General features: G+C 47.6%; 2 protein-coding genes and 1 long non-coding RNA gene across 4 annotated transcripts; 2 read left to right on the top strand and 1 right to left on the bottom strand.

Moving 5' to 3' along the window:
- Positions 1-3884: 3884 nt before the first annotated feature.
- On the top strand, positions 3885-18392 carry JOSD1 (Josephin domain containing 1). 2 transcript variants are annotated; one of them, XM_084880037.1, is made up of 5 exons: positions 3885-3987; positions 4372-5206; positions 14636-14764; positions 14875-15069; positions 15642-18392. In XM_084880037.1, the coding sequence occupies exons 2-5, from the start codon at positions 5022-5024 to the stop codon at positions 15739-15741; spliced, it is 609 nt and encodes a 202-aa protein (XP_084736163.1). In that variant the 5' UTR covers positions 3885-3987; positions 4372-5021; the 3' UTR covers positions 15742-18392. The 2 variants fall into 2 exon arrangements, with proteins under 2 accessions (XP_084736163.1, XP_084736162.1); XM_084880036.1 differs by having other exon boundaries at positions 3921-4051.
- LOC311620570 lies at positions 5217-14462 on the top strand. Its single transcript, XR_014794711.1, has 3 exons — positions 5217-5875; positions 5931-10594; positions 10803-14462. It is a non-coding gene; the product is annotated as an uncharacterized lncRNA (long non-coding RNA).
- TOMM22 (translocase of outer mitochondrial membrane 22) lies at positions 18062-19814 on the bottom strand. The gene is made up of 4 exons (XM_084880040.1): positions 19657-19814; positions 19278-19396; positions 18725-18842; positions 18062-18534 (listed from the first exon to the last, which is right to left on the bottom strand). The coding sequence occupies exons 1-4, from the start codon at positions 19771-19773 to the stop codon at positions 18460-18462; spliced, it is 429 nt and encodes a 142-aa protein (XP_084736166.1). The 5' UTR covers positions 19774-19814; the 3' UTR covers positions 18062-18459.
- Between the last annotated feature and the right edge of the window lie 248 nt (positions 19815-20062).

The following is a 20062-nucleotide window of genomic DNA, read 5'->3' as shown; positions in this document are numbered from 1 at the left end:
CCAATGGGAGCAGGGGAGAGTATGACTGACACAGAAGCCATCCAATGAGGAGAAAAATACACACAACGTTTACCTTCACCTATCTTCCCGCCCCTCGTTTCCAGAGGCGGTGCTCAAACAGTCGGCGCCAGAGCCTTCGGATGATGGACAGGGGCAAGGCCCAATCCGGTCACCGGATAGGTCCCGCGCCTTGGGCCACCGCCCACGGAGATAGTAAACTGCACCAGGCGCGTCCCACTCAACTCAGTGGCTCAGGGCAGTCCCTGGGAGACCTCGGTCCCATCTGGTGGCAGTCTCCAGGCAATTTTGATGGTAGGATTGGATCGATGCCTGGAATACTATAGCAGCCAGAGCAAGGCAAGACAATGAAACGCTGACCTTAGGGAGAATTCTCCATTCACTGTCTCTGCGGAGAGAGCAATTACACGACCAAAAAAGAGGCAGCAAGCTTAACAGAAGCCAGAAGCTCCTGTTAAAAAGAAATAGACCCAAAACGGAGCCACTGTTGTAAGTTGCACCAAGACGCAGTATGCAGTTTTATTCTCTCCCGAGGAGTGAAATTTTAAATCAATCAGTCTGCAATTTCCTGATCACTTGTGAGGTGAGCTGCCTGAAAAGATCCCTCTGCCTTCCCCCAAAGCAAGGTGACCTAGTCTGAAACAACCCATTCTTTCAACCTCCTTGGCCCACCCTCCTACCCTATAAGAACCTTCCGTTTTGTACAACTACGTGGGGCTCCCTTCTATTTGCTAGATGAGCTGCTACTGCCAATTCGTGAATCATTTAATAAAGCCAATTAGACTTTCAAATTTACTCGGTTGAACTTTTGTTCTTAAACACATCCCACCACATTTATTTATTTTTATTTTTTATATTTTTTATTGATTTTTTTTTTTTTACAGAGAGGAAGGGAGATAGAAACATCTATGAGAGTCAACCATCAGCTGCCTCTTGCACGCCGCCCTACTGGGGATGTGCCTGCAACCAAGGTACATTCCCTTGACCAGAATGGAATCAAACTGGGACCCTTCAGTCCGCTGGCTGACGCTCTATCCACTGAGCCAAACCGGTTTCGGCGTCACCACATTTATGAACTGTGGAACTGAGATCTAGCGAGGGTATGTTTAAGGTAGTTTCCTATGGATTATTTTTTTCAGTATCACCACTTGTGGAAAGTCCCAATCCAAAACACCATCAACCAAGTTTTAGTATCTTGAATTCCTGTTTCAAAAATCTGAAAAGTTTGCCGAAACCAGTTTGGCTCAGTGGTAGAGCGTCGGTCTGCGGACTGAAAGGTCCCTGGTTTGATTCCGGTCAAGGGCATGTAACTTGGTTGTGGGCACATCCCCAGTAGGGGGTGTGCAAGAGGCAGCTGATCGATGATTCTCTCTCATCGATGTTTCCAACTCTCTATTATCTCTCTTCCTCTCTGTAAAAAAATCAATAAAATATATATTTTTTAAAAAGTCTGAAAAGTTTGAGGAAATTAGGTATTAGGCCCCTGGTCCCAGGATGCAAGCAAGAAAGCAGCCGTCCAAGTTTCAGGGTTTGGAACACAGGACTTAGTGAACCAAAGGCAGGATTCAAAATGGCTTTCCGTTTCGGTAAGGAAAGCAGCAACCTCCTTTGGTTCCTATTTTCAAGTCTTCCGTGTTCAAACACAGCTGGGAACCCTGGGCAAGAAGTCATCCAACTCCAAATGTCTTGGTACTAGTTCTTCGAATGTGCTTTTTCCTTTGTGATTGGCTAAGTTGCTCACCACGGTCCCACATATTTCTCTATGAGGTAGTTACAAATAAAACCTTGATTTGTCAGAAAAGCAAACTATCAAGGCATTGTACTTTAGAATAGTTGATATTTAATATTTTACTAATAAACTGGCTTGTCCAGAAGGAGTTCAAGTTCAGAATGTGCTGACACAGGATGGGATACTAAAAATCATGCTCTTGCCCAGCAGGTGTGGCTCAATGGTTGGGTGCCAACCCATGAACCAAGAGGTCACCCTTGGATTCCCGGTCAGGATACAGGCATGAGTTTCGGGCTGATGCCCAGTAGGGGGCGAACAGGAGTCAGCCGATCAAAATCAATGATTCTCATCTTTGATGTTTCCCACCTCTCTCCCCTTCTCCCTTCCTCTTTCTGAAATCAATGGGAACTTTTTTTTTTTTTAAAGCGCGCTCTTGCCGGACCGGTTTGGCTCAATGGATAGAGCGTCGGTCTGCGGACTGAAAGGTCCCGGGTTCAATTCCGGTCAAGGGCATGTACCTTGGTTGTGGGCACATCCCCAGTAGGGGGTGTGCAAGAGGCAGCTGATCGATGATTCTCTCTCATCGATATTTCTAACTCTCTATCCCTCTCTCTTCCTCTCTGTAAAAAATCAATAAAATATATTTTAAAAAAGAAAAAGAAAATTATTTAAAAAAATAAAAATAAAGCACGCTCTTCTCATCATAGGGCTCTGTCCTATTCGCAGAGTAGGCGCTTCTTGAATAGAGAAATCTAAAGTCACATTTTATACAGGGAATTCTCTACCCATCTTACATCCTTTTTCTAAAAACAGGTTAGAGCCTGGGCTCCTTACTAGCTATGTGACCTAGAGCAAGTTAATTAACCTGAGCGTTGGTTCTCTCATCTAAAAAAAATACCTCACAGAAGTTACCAGTAAGTAAATTTATATTTGTGAAGCACCTAGAACAATGCATGCAAGCCTCAATAACTAATCTTATGTAAATGTATCTGTAACTCTTAGCAGGCTTACAAATTACAAAAACTTAAGGTAATCCAAAAGTTATCTGGAGGACTCCAACCCGAAGAGTGGGTTAACTCCGTTGAGTGTAATAGTGTTGAGTGCTGTTGAAGCAGGGTTGAAGAAGTGACGGAATTGTAAGCGTGATCTTTTTTCCCCCCCAAAAAATATATTTTATTGGTTTTTTAGAGAGGAAGGGAGAGGGTTAGAGAGTTAGAAATACCCATGAGAGGGAAACATGGATCAGCTGCCTCCCGCACCCTTCCCCTCCCCCCCTCTCCCCCTCACTCACACACACACACACACACACACTGGGGATGTGCCCGCAACCAAGATACAAGGAAGGTGACGGGGATCGAACCTGGGACCCTTCAGTCCACAGGCTGACACTCGATCCCCTGAGTCAAATCGGGGATCGAGCGTCAGCCTTATTGTTTTCCCACTTTTCTGAACAAAAATCCAAAAGGAGGGCAGCTAAGGTGGATAGTGAATATTTGGTGATGCCTTCCACACGCCCTCGGGTAGCCAAAGGGGGCGAAATCCGCGCGGGACTGAGTTTACCCTTCCGGCACACCATGTGCTTAGCCTTAGACAGACCTTAAGAAAACCCGGAGGAAAGCTCCGAGGCAGCGGCCGGGAGGACGAGAGACAGTGGGCTGTGTGCAGGGAACCGCACAGGACACCCAGGACCTGAGATCGGATTCCTCACTCCGGGGAGCGTGGAGAACCTGGCCCGACCGTGCCGTTAGGTGCTTGGAAATCACCGGTGAGCAGCTCGCTGCACTAACACAAAACGGTCACCGCGGGACTCGCTGGGCCGGGCGGGCGGAAGCGCTCCGCCTCAGCCAACCGGGCCCGGCCGGAGGGGCGGGCGGGGAGGACCCCCAAGTGCGCCCGCAGGCTGGGTCACCGCCCGGGGACGGCGCCGACGCCCCGGGGAGGGACGGGCCAGGGAGCGGCGGGCGCCGAGGCGGGACTCCCGCAACCGCCCCGCCCGGCGAGGACCAGAGCGGAGAAACGCCGCACCAGCTCCGCTCGCCGCCGCCGGGCCCCGCACGGACCAGGGCTCCCAAAAGCCACTGGAGCCCTGTCGGCCGGCGCGCGGCTGCCACGGACCCCACCGCCGGCGCCGCTGACGTCAAGATGACGTCATACGTGACGCCGCGTCGGGGCGGGGCCGGTCGGCGCTGGAGGGCGTTTCCGGGGCACGCTCTGGGCGTGGCCGCTGACGTCGGGCTCAGGTGCGCGCGCTCCCGGAGCGCGGCCCAGGTGGCGGCCCGCAGTTCCCGGGGGCGGCCTGCCACGGTGAGGGGTGCCTCGCGGCGCGGACGCGAGTGGGCGCGGGGGCCGGGATCAGGGGGGTGCGGGGAGGGCCCCTCGACTTGCACTCACGTGACCGGCGGGGAGGTTTGGGTGGGGGCGGCGGCGAGACGGGTGGGCCCCCGAGGGTGAGGAGAATTGTTCGGCTCCACCCCTCGCGGCTCGGCCCGTCCCAGCTCCGGACCTTCCCTGGGGCTGGGGCTGGGGCCGGGGCCGGACCCGCCGCGCCGCTTCCTGGCCTGCCCGGTCCTCGCCCGGCGGGGCCCGCCTGGCCGCCGGCGCTGACCGGGCTGCCTCCCCCGCAGGGCCGCGGCGAGAAGCGGGGAGTCCGCGCTTTCCCAGGGAGCCGCGCCCGCGCCCCGCGGGGACCCACCGCGCCCGAGGGGATGGGGAGGCGCCGCCGAGGCCCCAGCGCCGCCCGCCGCCCGCCGCCGGCCGGCCCTCGCTAGCCGCCCGGATTCTGCGTTTGACACACCACCGAGGCCTTGTCTCCTGGGTCAGTGGCGTCGCGGTTCGGAAGAAATGGAGGAAAAGGAGCGATGTGACCGGTTCCGTTCAGTCTTCCTGCATTGAGGCCTGGTTGGCTTTTACAAAGGAAAACACAGCAAGAAAATCGTGGGTTTTTGTTTTTGTTTTTCCCCGAGGGGGGGAGGGTAGGGAGGGGGGAGAAAGGAACAAGGTCTTGGGTTTTTCTATGATTCTTTTTTTAAAAAATTCTGCACTTTGACATTAGTGGTGAAAAACACTGATTTGAAAGTTATTTTTCTATTAAGAAGAGATGGATTGTTTTTCCTTTTGATTCCAATCCTTTCTCCCCGGTGACAAAGCATAAGTCATGGACACCGGGAAATAAGGTGGACCTCAGGAATCCTGCAGAGACCCCGCAGCTCGCCTCCTTCCTCGGGACGGGAGGGCGGGGTGTTCCTGGCCCTCTCCGGAACCCAAAACGAAAAACATGAGTTGCGTGCCATGGAGAGGAGACAAGGCCAAGTCGGAATCCTTGGAGCTGCCCCAGGCGGCACCCCCCCAGATCTACCACGAGAAGCAGCGCAGGGAGCTCTGTGCCCTGCACGCCCTCAACAACGTCTTCCAGGACAGCGGCGCCTTCACCCGGGAAACGCTGCAGGAGATTTTCCAGAGGTAGGGGACCCCGGCTTCTTGGTTTCTGGGTGCTTCTTGCTGTGTCTGAATTTCCGTGGGGGGAGCGATGTCTCTTTTTCCATTCACCTTCAGACCCACAAGTATTGTCAGTTGGATACTGTTAACAGGAATAAGGGACACAGAATTGCCAAGATAGTCACTCCTTTTTGTTGGACACTTAGGGGCTCGGCACAGTGCTGAGAGCATCAGCAATGCCATGGGATACATGTTACTTCCATGTCACAGATAAAGACAGGGCTCAGAGAACTTCAGTGATTTGCCCAGGTAACAAACGCAACAGAGATGGAGCCAAGTTTGAATTCAGGTTTGTGCCTGTGCTGTTGGCACTGTGCTGTAACGCCTCTCCAGCCCTGCCCCTAAGGACTTGGCGGTCTAGAAGGGGACAGGATAAATACTACACAGCCACCTGCCATCAGAGATGGTATGCTCTGGGTTCTATAGAGAGGTGTCTACACAGTCCCACTGGCGTGGCTCAGAGGCTGAGCACAGTCCTATGAACTAGGAGGTCCATTCGATTCCTGGTCAGGGCAATGATCCCCAGGCTCGATCCCCAGGGGGGACATGCAGGAGGCAACCCATGAATGATTTTCTCTCATTGATGCCTCTGTCTCCCTCTTGTAAATAAATAAAATATGTATGTATGTGTGTGTGTGTGTGTATATATATATATATATATATATATATATATATACTTTTTTTAAAGGTGTATACACCATGCTCAGCCTTTCTTTGAGACCTTGTGCTAGCCTTTGTGCTTTCCATACATTATTTTGTGTTACCTTCCCAATAGTGGTCTACTGTTTCTGTTTTAGGGACGGAGAAAGGCAGAAAGGTCAGGTAATTCCTCCAAATAGCTTCTAAGTAGCAACTCTTGATCCCCTCCCTTTTTTACTTCATTCTAGATATTCTTTCTTATCCACTTTGCCAGATGCTGCCTGACAGGTTGATAGAAGTTCAGTTTTTCTCTCTCTGCTTTGATGCTCTAAAATTCTTTTACCAAAGGGTTTCTCAGGAAATGGGCCCTGGCAGGTGAGATAATATGTCTCAGGTCCCCAGGTCAAGCAGTGAGCCCGTCTGAGCCCTCCAGCTGCAGAGTGTGAAGGCCTACTCCGTTCTTGGTCAGATCAAGCTGAGGAATTCTTGAAGCAGTGCATATTGGCAGTTTCAGAAGACCCTTTTCTCCCTTTACTCAGATAAAATTATTGCGCCATGAGGGCCTGTATTGCAGCTGGAAACAATGTATTTTGGGGTGAAAGTCCATACGTGTAGACTTTTTACCCCGAAAGAACCATAGAGCTCTCTTAAAGGAATGTTAATCCCAGGGTGTTAACAAAATTATAATGAGAGTAATTGTTTTTCTCTGCCAATAATAACAGTAGTTATGCCTTAGCTGTGCACATGCGTCATTTGCATTAAGGCCATTACCTGGCAAGCAGAATTAATTCTCTTCAGGAATCGGGCGCTGGCAGGTAGATAATCTGTCTCAGATCATCAAGTCATGTAACTGAAAGGAGTAGAAAGGAGGCCAGTCCATTACGCTGCTTCCTTTTCACCAGCCATTCATATTTTTTAAAATTGGATGTTTGTGAATTATTTTCTAGACCTAACCTAAGTCTAGGGAGAAGGAAAGGACTCACAGTGAGTAGTTGAGTGTGCTTTGTACAATACCTGGAAATATGTGGCAATCTGTTTTGTTTGTTAATCCTCATCATGATTCATTTTAGAGTGGAAGGGAGGGAGAGAGGAGAACCATCAATGTGAGAAAGATACATGGATTAACTGCCTCCCACATGCACCCCAATCAGGGCCGGTGATCCAGCATGCAACCAAGGTACATAGCCTTGACTGGAGTAGAACCTGGGACCCTCCAGTCCCCCGGCAGAGACTCTATCCACTGAGCCAAACCAGCTAGGTCAATATGTAGCAATCTTGCAGCAACCTTCTTATAGTGATCCAAGGATTCAGTTAAATTTGCCCAGTTCCACTCACTAGTAAATTTCAACAGTCAAGATTCATTCAGAAGTTTTCCACCTCTTTAAGTTTGGCCCCGATCTGAAATGATGACAATCACTAACACAGCTGAGCACTCTGTGCAAAGCACTGTTTCCTCATGTTAAGTCATTCCTCACATTGATTTTAAAAAATAGATTCTGTTATTTCCCATTTTTTCAGGTAAAATCATGGCCCAGAGCTATTAATGGCAGGATTTGGACCTAAGCTTTGTAACTCCAGGGCCTCCTAACTGCTCTGTTGCTCCCTACGTATTGGAAAGGCACGTCATAACAGTTATGTCATCAGTATCTGTTCACTCTGCTAGTAAGTTGGGTCTCAGTCTGAAGATCTGGACTATGATTGTAAACTAAATAATAGTGAGGCTCTTTTAGCTGTGTTTTCCCTGAGTGAAAGAATGTTAAATACTTGCTAAACATTAACATGGAACCAGAGTTCTATTCCTGGCTTTAAAGCTTTTGCAAGTTGTACTACATACACTCCCCAATTCCCTAGCAGCATAGTGTAAAGATCCACCTTAAATCAGTACACAAAGAGAATACTCTGTCCCCACTCCAAGAATTCTATAGTATAGTATAGACTGTTTTGTGTGGAAAGATTCTGTGTGGATGAATAGAAACAAACAAAAAGCATGAAAAGGACCCGAGGAAAAAGCAAAGGAGAAGAGGTGAAAGAGAAAAAATGGAATTTTTTAAACAAACATTTACTGGCTGCGTGAAATGTGCCAGGCACTACTGGACACTATAGAGAAAACAAGTTGAAAAGGACTCAGCCACTGAGAGTACATCTTGGTGATACACCTTGGCCAGTCTTGAGAACAGACTCAAGTAAACTTAGAAGCATGGAATTTAGAACAATGTAAAAGGAAAAGATGATCTATTTGGGTCCTAACAGAAAAAAACAGTAAAGTTGACAGATTTAACTAAATAATTTTAAATTCCCAGATCTAAAGTTCTTTGCTTTTTTGAAGATGTGACTAATGAATAGTAGAAATGAGAAAAAAATATTAATGTGAATGCCATTTGTTGAGAAGGAAGTTCATCCTAGCAGTTGCGTTTAGCCGCTAAAGGAGAAATACAAAAGCAGGGTGGAGTTTCAGTACAGTTGTGCCTATGAGATGACTCATGTTTGGAATAAAAATGAGTCAGAACTTAGAAAGAACTAAGCTAATGACGTGGTAGCCACATGGGGATGAGGAAGAGAGGAGTCAAAGTTGTGGCAGGCCGGGTCCATGATTTGGAGATAGTGGTAATGTCTGTAGTGATAGTAAAAAGGCACGAAAAGGTTTTCAACATGTGAAATTAGAGAAAAGGTAGAAATAGTGTTCATGTGGACATTTGATCTCATACAGTTTATCATGCACGTCTATGCTTTGAAAAGAAAGGACTTGGGAGTGAAATGATGCGGCAGCAGCTTTGCAAGGTTATTTTGAAAATCCTCAAGTCTCAAACATTTTCACTAGATTCATCTCAATTTTTCAGTGATCAAATGTTCTTGCAGCTAAATATGTGTTTCCTCTCAAAATAGCTGCTAAAATCTAAACAGATGAAAATTAGCTTGGTAGTAGGGAAAAAATCTAATGCACCTGGAAGGGACAAAGATTATGGATATTGGTGAGCAAAATTTCTACTATACAGGGGATGCCCTGCTGCCCTCCTATTAAATGGTCCCTGAGCCATTTAATAGGAAGGAGCCACATTTAAAGGTTTCGTGGTTGTGCCCTGACCGCTGTGGCTCAGTCGGTTGCAGCTTTGTCTCATACACCAAAGTTGGGGTGCATGTGGGAGGTAACAAAAAAAAAAAGTAAAGATGTGGTGGTTGTAAATTGAGAAAAGATGTTAAGTGTTAACCTCTAGAGATTTAAATTATCTCATCCAAGGGCCAAATATCATCACCGTCTCCATCATAGCCAACATCTACTACATACAAAGTACTTCTGTGATCTCTATTTTACACTTAATAATTTAAAGACATCAGGAAGTCCTATTTTCTAATGTCACATCTCTTCAGACCTGATAAGAAGGAAAATAACAATTATGGGCGAAAAGGGATATGAATGAATGTCTCCACATCTACTATTCTTTAAAATCTGAACTCATTAGCATACCAGACACAGAGGCAACCATGAGAGGATCTGGAACTTCTCTGAGGAGTGAGACCTGGACTAGAGCCTGTCTTCTCACGTGTAGATCACTTCAAATCCACAACCTCTCGGCTGTGACAACAGTGAGAAACCTGCTTTGTGGTTCAGAATTCTTAATGAAATTAAGAGTCAGTCCTGAACAAGAATTTGCCAGGGAGTCCCCAAGAAAGCAGTCCATTGAAACAGAACAGGATCTTACGGAATTCAGTGGGGCCAGTGTATGGAAATATCCAGGAGGCTGTTTAGTGAAGTCTTAGTTCTGTTGAGAGTTAGGAAGTTGAATCCTAGCTCTGCCCCTCACTAGCTATAGATGACTGGGAAAATCACTGTAACCTCTTTGTATGTCTGTAGTTTCCTTATTTACACAATGGGATTAATCTCTATCTCAAGATTGTTTGAAGGATTAAGCGATAAAGCTTATAAGGGTAGCTAACACAATGGGCACTATTATTAACATAAAAGCAAGTGCTAGTGTCGTAGGTACACTGGGTAGACCCTACTTGTTCAAATAACCACTCTGGGAATGAGGTGGAAGCCATCCTCAGCATTTCCTGTATTGACCGGTTTGATCAACACATGTTTACTCAAATTGCCAGTGCCTAGCTGTGAGGGATAAGAGTAGAAGAGCAATTTCCTTTCCTTCAGGAATTTACTATTTGTTTGGACATGTAGGAATAAAACGGCCTTCTTCAATAGTCCTTTAAGATAGGATTCATTCCCATTTTCACAGACAAGCTAAGAGGCATGGAGATTAAATCTCACAATTAGCATGCATGCTGCCTGGAAGTTCCTCCCAATCTCCCTTCTTTTTCTATTACAAAGGAGCCAGGAAGGATTCCGTGGAGGAGAGAGGATGTGAGGATGAGCCTAAAGAAGCTTTAGGATTTGACTTGGCACAGAAAGTAGGATGAAAGAGAAGAGGCCAGAAATAACGCTTGTGTGCTCAAACGTATTTGGGAAATTAAAGACAAACCCTGTCTCCTCAAGGCTCAAGGTGAATGCTAGCATTTTAGGGCTTCCAAGAAGACCTGCAGGAAACCTGTTTTCTGGTTTCATGCAGCCATTGTATTGAATGTTTTCTGTGATCGTCCGGGAACACACTTGGGAAAGCTCAGCTCTGAGGTTTGAGCCTGGAAGGTAGGGACTTAGGTGGTGAGAGAGGAGGAAGACTCACCAGTTTCTTTGTCAAAATCTTCCTGCATCCACTGGCTAGAGTAGGGGTGTCGAACTCAATCAGAGAAGGAGTCAAAATCTAAAATCCAGCCTAAATCACGGGCCGAATGGTTTACTGAACAGTCATAAACTGACAATGTCATAAACTGACAGCGGAGTGCAGTGATGACAGCGCGGTGCGGGCCACATTGCAAGGCCTGGCGGGCTGGATTTGGCCCGAGGGCCTTGTGTTTGACACATGTGGGCTAGAGAGTTCACTGAAAGGATGAGACGCTGTTGAAAAACTGGTGAAGGGAAAGGAACCGGGTCTGTCTTGAGCTAGGCTTTTTTCATTTGCTTTTGCATTTAATCCAAGTGCCCAAGAACCCACTGAGAGCCTTTGTCCTATTAAGCTGCATTTCAAGCCCAGGCCCCAGGGGCTCAGCTGGCCTTTCCTCTTATCAGCCTGCCGCCACCACCATTCTGGTCTTGGGTTCTTGCTGTAAGACAGGCACAACTGCCCAGCTAGTGTGGCTCAGGGGTAAGCATCGACCTTTGAACCAGGAGGTCATGGTTCAGTTACTAGTTGGGGCACATGTCCAGGTTGCAGGCTCAGTCCCCAGTGTGAGGCATGCAGGAGGCAGCCAATTGATGATTGTCATAATTGATGTTTCTATCTCTCCTTGCCCTTCCTCTCTCTGAAATTAATAGACATTAAAAAAAAAAAAAAAGCACACTGAGCCGGGACCGGTTTGGCTCAATGGATAGAGCGTCGTCGGCTTGGGGACTGAAGGGTCCCGGGTTCGATTCCGGTCAAGGGCATGTACCTTGGTTGCGGGCATATCCCCAGTAGGGGGTGTGCAAGAGGCAGCTGATCAATGACTCTCTCTCATCGATGTTTCTAACTCAATCTCTCTCCCTTCCTCTCTGTATAAAAATCAATAAAATATATTAAAAAAAAAAAAAAAGCACACTGAATTCCAACAAATCTGAGTTTGAATCCTCGTTCAAACTTGAAAGATCAGGGATTAGTCATTCATACCTTAGTTTTCCAAGCCTATAAAATGTAAATAATTCATAGCCTCATGGGCTTATTGTGAGGATTAAATTAGATACATATGAAAGCATGTCATGGGCTTGGCACAGAAGTTTCCAATAAATGGTAGTTATTACAGAGAAAACAAATTTTGGTTACAGAGTGGAATTTAATATCTTCAGGTACTCTTAACAGTTCTGGAGACAAGCACATAAGCTCTTTTCATTGTAAGGACCCCTGCTATTTTTAGGGAAAGAGATAACAATAAATATAGAGAGCTTTTCCACAACACTTCCTTAAGCACCAATCAGGTGCTAGGCACCCTTTGGGCCCTGGTGATGTAGTATTCACAGGATGGAGAAGGCCACTGCGCCCCCTGCCGTCATTTTAGGGTGGGAAAACGGACAAATCAGAAGGCATGTCCAGTTATAACAAGGGCTGTAACTAAAGCAGGTGTATATAAGAGGAAGTAACTGGGAGAAACCTAAGGATGGACTGCCAGAAAAGGCCTTTAAGGCAATAATACTTGAGACCCAAATAATGGGCAGATCAAGTAACGGTCTAGGGGAAGAGTATTCCAGACAGTGGCAGCCATGGAGTGCAAAGGCCCTCAGCGAGAAAGCTTGTGTGTTCCAGTAGCAGAGAAGGTCTGTGTGCTAAGAGGGGCGATGAGGTCAGCAGGACCCCAGGGCCTTGCAGGCCAGAGGAGGTAGTGTCGATTGTGTTTGGGGAGCCATTAGAGGGTGTAAGCAGTGGTAGGAATGTTTTATGTTGAAAAACTGACCTGGTATGTTGGCTGTGTATAGAGAAGTTTTTTACTTTTTTTTTTTAATTAAATTCTTTATTGTTTAAAGTATTACATATGTCTCCTTTTCCCCCCATTGACCTCTTCCCGGCCATTCCCACCCCAGCCCATGCCCTCACCCCCCTACTGTCTGTATCCATGGGTTATGCTTATATGCATGCATACAAGTCCTTTGGCTGATCTCTTTCCCTCTTCTGCCTTCTCTGAGGTTAGATGATCTGTTCCATGCTTCTATGTCTCTGAATCTGTTTTTGTTCAAGTTTTTTACTTTTTATAAGGTTATTCTTAAGTTTTTAAAATTGACTTAAAAGTCTCCATTCTCTTTTGGAGATGGTATTTAGTGGCGCCTAGACATCTCTGCTTTTTTACTTTTTTGTTGTTGTTGTCGTTGTTGTTAATCCTTACCTGAGGAAATTTTCCCCCGTGATTTATAGAGAGAGTGGGAGGGAGGAAGGGGAATGGGGAAGAGAGAGAGAGAAAGAGGAGAAACATCCGTGTGAGAGAGACATATTGTTTGTTTGCCTCCAGCACTCACCCTGATAGCCCGGGAATCGAACCTGCAACCCACGTTTGTGCCCTTGACCAGGAATCGAACCCAAGACTATTTGGGCTGGCGCTCTTAAGCACTGAGCACCACTGGCCAGGGTGACAGCTCCCTTCCTCCACACGTGCTGCCCTTTCCTTCAAGATGACCTTTCCTTGGCCCTGGCCTGACAGGCCTGTGAAGCTAAGTAATAGGACTGGAAATGCCTTCAGAACTGACCTTGCCTTGAGGCGAAGGAGGGCTAAGGGCCTGCCTGGCCAGAAATGCCTTTCAGCTGGTGAGCAAACTAGACTACAGTTTTGTTTTTGCACAAAAATTCCTTTCAATTGAGTCTGTTTTAATTTTTTAAAAAAATATATATATTATTGATTTTTTACAGAGAGGAAGGGAGAGGGATAGAGAGCTAGAAACATCGATGATGAGAGAGAGACATCAACCAGCTGCCTCCTGCACACCTCCAACTGGGGATGTGCCCCCAACCAATGTACATGCCCTTGACCGGAATCAAACCTGGGACCTATCAGTCCACAGACTGACGCTCTATCCATTGAGCCAAACCGGTTTCGGCTATGTTTTAATTTTTAAAAATTCTTAAGTATTTTACACATGCACATGTATATTTGGAATGCTTTACGTGGGTCATACATTGCAATTTCATTTAGGCCTTCCTACATTTTATTGCTTTATACCTGGCCCCAATTCATACATTTGTGTTACCTGTCTGGTCTCCTGTAGGCCTTTGAGTGTTAAATGATTAATGATTACCAAGTGTGTAAGCTTTAAATGGAAAGCATTTATTTATTTATTTATTTTTATTTTTTTTAAATATATTTTATTGATATTTTACAGACAGAAAGGGAGAGAGATAGAGAGCTAGAAACGTCGATGAGAAAGAAACATCGACCAGGTGCCTCTTGAACACCCCCTACTGGGGATGTGCCCGCAACCAAGGTACATGCCCTTGACCGGAATCGAACCCGGGACCTTTCAGTCCGCAGATCGACGCTCTACCACTGAGCCAAACCGGTTTCGGCTTAAATGGAAAGCATTTAAATGTAAAAAAACAAGAATAACAAATACTGCCCATGCAAATGAAAATATCATATACTGTTTTCCATTGTTTTAAAAAAGGTTTGTATCAGGGCAGAGAAGTCAGCAAGAAAAAAGCTGGCAGAAATGGGTAGGCTGGGGATAAATGAGACTTCTTCATGGAACACTCTTTGTGTCCATTGACTTCATTGTAGACACACTTTTTAAATGACGGGCAAATAGGCTCCATCACTACTGAATTATTATTTTTTAATTTTCTATATATTTTTGTTGAATGTAGGGGTTGGGGGAAGGGAAGAGAAACATCAGTGACGATAGAGAATCATTGCTTGGCTGCCTCCTGCATATCCTCCACTAGGTATGGAACCCGCAACCCGGGTATGTGTCCTGATCGGAAATCGAATGGTGACCTCCTGGTTCATAGGTTGACATTCAACCACTGAGCCACACCAGCCAGTCCTGAATTATTATTCTGCATTAAAAAAGAAGTAACCCTTGGACAGTAAGAGCCCAGACTATAGAATACTCGGTTGAAAGCTTGGTTTACTTGAATGGGGTAAACAGACTTTTGGGGGGCAGTGGCCAGAAGTGCTCTCTGTCTCTGGGAGTGCAGGCTCAGCAGGCATTAGGCAGATCAACAAGTCTCAGTCCTTCTTTCACTTCCGTAGGTTGTCTCCAAACACCATGGTGACCCCCCACAAGAAGAGCATGCTGGGAAATGGGAACTATGATGTGAACGTCATTATGGCAGCACTTCAGACCAAAGGCTATGAAGCTGTTTGGTGGGACAAACGCAGGTAATCTGAACCAGGCTTGACTGATGAGAACTGGCACCAGGGAGTGAGTGGGGAGGTAGGTGACCAGTTGTGTGATAGCCAGGGAACCTGACACCGTTTCTCTTCTGCAGGGATGTCAGTGCCATTGCTCTCACTAACGTCATGGGCTTCATCATGAATCTGCCCTCCAGCCTGAGCTGGGGTCCACTGAAGTTGCCTCTCAAAAGGCAGCACTGGATCTGTGTTCGAGAGGTGGGCGGTGCCTACTACAACCTTGACTCCAAACTGAAGATGCCTGAGTGGATTGGAGGCGAGAGCGAGCTCAGGTGCCTGTGGTGGCTGATGTGCTGGGTGGGCTCCTACAAGCTCACCTTTGGCTCTTTGACAAAGGAAATGAAATTCCTAGCTTCTTGTACTTCCTGCGTCACTTAGAATCATAAGGTCTCAGATCTGAAAGACCCGAGTCTTTGAAAGTCCAGGAAGCTCCAGCTCCTGGGATACTGACTTCTGGTCTGGAGGACTGGCCTTGTAACTTCATCTGCACTTAGACAAACTGACAGTGTGGCTGCCAGTTCAGGGCAGAGAGGTCTAAACTTCTCAAAGAATAAATTTTTTTTTTTTTTTCACAATTATAAGTCTTCTGCTTTAGAGTTCTTTTGGCTGGTTCTGTTTGTCACAGAACTAGCTATTTAGGCAATATCAGCAGAAATTCAAATTGGAAATCTTAACTAGACACATTGAGGGGTAACCAAAAGTGGAACCCTCCAAGAGCAGATCATTACAGTTGTGTTTTTTTAGGATTGCCAAGGGTATAAATTAATGACGTTACTGGTGAATATATGGCCCCAAGACTTTGCCATTTTAACAGCATCTCATTCTCTTATATTTTCCCCCATAGGAAATTTCTAAAACATCATTTGCGAGGAAAGAACTGTGAACTCCTGCTGGTGGTACCAGAAGAGGTGGAGGCCCGTCAGAGTTGGAGGGCTGATATGTGACAGTTCTGCCAGCCTTCCCTCACCTCAGCCCCAAATCCTCCACGATGTGCTGTGGGTCTGCCCTTGCCACTCCCCAAACATCTCATCGGGTTTTCCCTCAGCTCTGACTGTGCAATAGGCCAGAGGTGTGAAATGTTACCAGAACCAACCAGCGTTACTCATTCCTGGGAAAGGAAGGTAGGAACTCTGTGCTTAGGACAAGCAATAGAAGACCCTTGTTTTATTCGAAGAGACAAGGAAAAAGAGGGGTGGGGGGCAGTTCCTAGCTTATTTTTTCCCCTTTCCTCTGAGGACTTGACAGAGGCTCTGCTGGAGTTCACTGCTGCTCTGACTTACCTGGAGATGCTGCCTCCATTTCCCTTTTCCTGGCAACTAGTGGGTCTGAAGACACAGGACACGCAGAGCTGATGTGACTGGTTTGAAGGACCCAGAGCAAAAGGCCTCTCAGGAAACCATCTCGAAAACCCCAGCAGCACTACATCATGCCATCTGCAACCCTCAAGGCCATCCCTTACCCTCTTTTTAAGGATGGTTTGTGGCTATCCTTACAGTTTTATAGAAAAGTTCTCTAATATTTCACACTGAGTGGCTGAATCCTGCAACATTCTAGCATGACAGGGTGAGCTAGATACCTAAGAGGATATGGCCAACCAGGCCGCCTGGGCAACTTGCCCGCCTCACTCCAGCAGACCCTGCCATTTTGTTAAGTTAGGAGGCTCTGGGGCACAGGATAAGCAAAAGGGCAGTTTTCCCTGTTGGCCCACTCTGACCAAATCAGGAAAAAATGAGCCTGCCTTCGACATCAAATTCCACTAGTTGACAGTTGGGTGAGGAAAGTAGTGTGAAGAGAACAGCTGGAACCGAAGTCCTAGGCTGGGAGTCACTATAGTGAGCAGAGTCCTCGAATTAGGTGGTTATGTGTATTATGTTAGAGGACTTGGGTCTCTCATCTTTCTCTAGCTTCCTTTACAAATCAACTAAGAATTGGTCCGCCCCTACCTCTTTAAATAGTTGTAGGCCATTTTTCTAACTTTGGGAAACACGAGAGGAGGAGGGGAAGCACTGCTTGTCTCCAAAGTGGTTGTAATTGCCTCAAGGCAGGTGGGCAGGCAGGGATGCCCCTCCAGGCCTTCCAGATCAGTGGTCTTGGCAGGCCCGAGAGCTGCTCCACTAGCCAGACTTCTCTCCAGCAGCAGCCAGCCTGGGGCTTGCATGTCAAACCTGAGCAAGTTAAACAGGATGAAGCCGAGGCTTTCTCCTCCCCACTGTGACTGGAGTGCATGTTTACACCAGCACTTTTTCTGCATTTATCTTCAATCCAACAAGGCCGTTTTTTATGCTAACAGGCCACCAAGCGGCTAATGCATTACTGTCTGAGCAACTGACTGCAAACTCTTGCACCATTTTCTACATCAGACTTGCTTGGCTCCACAGACAGCTCTGTATCCCTGCACAATGACATTCCAACCACCACCAGCCAGAAGTTACAGCCAGCCTTGCCGATTGTCATAAGCAGGAGCTTGATCCATTGGCACTGTCAGTGATAGTAAGCCATTTCCTGAGAAGAGGAAACCTCTCCGGTGTGCCGGGGCCTGTGCAAATGGCACTTCAAAGGAGTCCCCATGTACTAGAGTCCATGAGCCAATGAGATATGCAAAGACGCTTAAACATTTCAGGGCTGGTCTCTGTTCATATCCAATTCTGGTGCTTAGGAACAGGGGCCCACGCTGATGCCTAAGGGCAAAAGCCCCATTTCCTTTAAGGGAGGGAGCGGGCCTGACCCTGATGCCCGTAAGGGGTGACCCTAGGCATTTTGTTTTTCTTGCTTTTACCCTCCCTTCCCCCCAATTTTGTTGGCCTTGTGCTGGGTTTGTTTACAAAAGATGTATTTTGTTTAACCAAATATTAAAAATGGAAAACTCCGTACATAAATCTCATGTCTGCCTAAATTCTGTAATTATGTACATAAAGGAGGGGAAAAGGTAAAGGAGTGATGCTGCTGTAGAAGGAATTCACTAAAATCACAATTCATCTTTTACAGAGATGTTATGGTTTGGGGCAGTTCATGTCATTGTCCTTCTAACATGGTCTGAGTTTGAGGTGCATATCCACTAACACAGGCTTGACACTTGGTTGGAATCATGGAATCATTTTAAATATTTAATTACAAAAGTGAGCACTGACGTTTTTTTCTCTTTTAGACACAGGTCTAATGGCCAAAATGTGCAGAGGAGTGAGCTCCTGCTCTGCCCTCCACAGCACCCATCCTGTGGTTAAAAATCCTCCCTCTTTTCCAACATACACAGAACTTCACAGTGGCTGCTTCTACACCGCAGCAGTAATGCATCTGTATTTCATATAGTGTGCATGACAAAACCGAACCGTCGTTAATGGTCAGCGATACATCCTTCCCAGTGGCATCAGTTCATATTCCACAATCACACAGATCTGGTGAGGAGTAATTTAGTGAGAGGCGGGTGGCCGGAGTTGGGAGTGACCATCTGCTTCAGTGCACTCCGGTGTCAGAGTGAGGAGCGAAGTCAGTCAGGAAAGCTTGGAGGGCACAGTTGCAAGTTGGGAGTCTCCATGAGACAGTGACGGGGAAATTTTCCCAACCAAATTGTTTTGGTGAAAGAAAAAAAAAAAAATCAGCAGTTCAAACAGTATTGAATTTTCAAACTTCTCCCACCAAGACGGGTCAAATATAGAGGAAACAATCTAGATCTTTCCAGGTAGTGAAGGGAGAGCCCCTGGCATTCCTCCTGACAGCCCCGTGTTAGGCCCTAGGAGTATCTGGAACAGAAAGGAAAGATGTAAGTCACCACACAGAGCTGGGCATCTCAGTTTTCATCCTGTCTAATAGAGGGAGACAAGGTCAACAGAAACAATGCCGACTGCACAGTCAAGTGCCTAAAAGGCATGGGCCAGATCCCAAGCGCTGCCCACACATTAACTGCTGGTCTATGCAGGTGTCTGAGCTCACCTGCCGCTGCTGCAGTTGCTGCTGTTGCTCCATTTGCAACTTCTCAGTCTCAAAGACAACAGGAAGAACCAGGATCATGAAGGAAGTTGTCCCAATCCACAAGGCTGCCCTGGAAAACCTACAAAAGGATTGTGAGCATGATGGGAGACAAAACCAGACAGCTGCACCAAAGAGGAACCAAATTCCTCATGCCACCGATGCCATGTTTTTTAGAAACATACACTACCCAACTCTTCTACCAGAAGCAGGAGGAACAGTTCTGGTGGCTGTGTATCTAGTGGCAGCAATTTTAACTTTCTCCTGAGTTCTTACAAAGCTACGGATACCTTAATTATCTCACACAATCTGAAATGAGTCTAACAAGGATCCTACCCAACAAGAATCCCCACTTATAGACAAGGAAATTGAGCCTAAGGATAAGGTACCAGAAGTTCAAGGTCATTCAACGATCTAGGTGACAGGCTAGCTTCCAACCCAGGTAGGACCCTCCCAAGGCCCGCGTGCATTCACGGCACCCCAGGCACACCCCCGTGCCTTTGCCCTTGTCCCTTACCTGTACATTTTTTGAGCCACAAAGAGGGAGAGATCAAAAGTGGCTCCGGCCGCGGACCGGATCCTCTCGGGAAACATCTCCGTCAGACCCCAGAGTCTCTCCGACAGGGTCTCATCTGGCTGTGGTGGAGGAGGCCGGGGTCTTGGATGCAGCAGCGGTAGGTCCCCGCGCGCCGGGGCACGCTCACCACCCAAGGAGCTAGGGCACTCGGGGCCGGCGGGGCCCCTAACTCCCTCCGAGAACACACCTCCGCTCCGACCTCTCCAGGCTCCACGGCGCGCCAATACCCCGATCCCGCAGCACGCGGAGCCCACACCCCCGGGCGGGGCGCTCCCGTTCGGACCCCCGCTCCCCGCCTCGCCCCGCTGGGCCCCGGTACCTCGTCGTCGTCATCCTCCTCCAGATCCTCCTCCGTCTTCTCCGCTTCGCCTTTCGGCAGCAATTCGTCCGGGGGCAGCGGAGCACCTGGACCGGGGGCAACGACCACGGCGGCCATAGCTGTAGGCGGGGAGGGAGGAAGGGAGGGACACCGGAACCGGAAGAGAGGAGGCGAATGTAGCGCAGCGAATAGAGCTGCCCTTCCGGGAGCTGGGATCAGGAGGGCGGGGGACAGCGACACCTTCTGGCCGGCGGTCGTCATTCGCCTTCAGCCAAGTCGGACGGTGGCTGCGAGTCCAGGGAAATAAACCGGGGAGTTTGCTCCAGTCTGGCTTCTTCCGCGGGAATTCTGTGCAGAGGGTTCCGCGTGGGCCCAGAAACCTGCACTTTGACAAGCTGCATAGGGA

The sequence above is a fragment of the Pipistrellus hanaki genome, assembly GCF_964339955.1.
Source record: "Pipistrellus hanaki genome assembly, chromosome: 3".
Lineage (NCBI taxonomy): Eukaryota > Metazoa > Chordata > Mammalia > Chiroptera > Vespertilionidae > Pipistrellus > Pipistrellus hanaki.
This window is presented reverse-complemented; position numbering and strand designations above follow the sequence as displayed.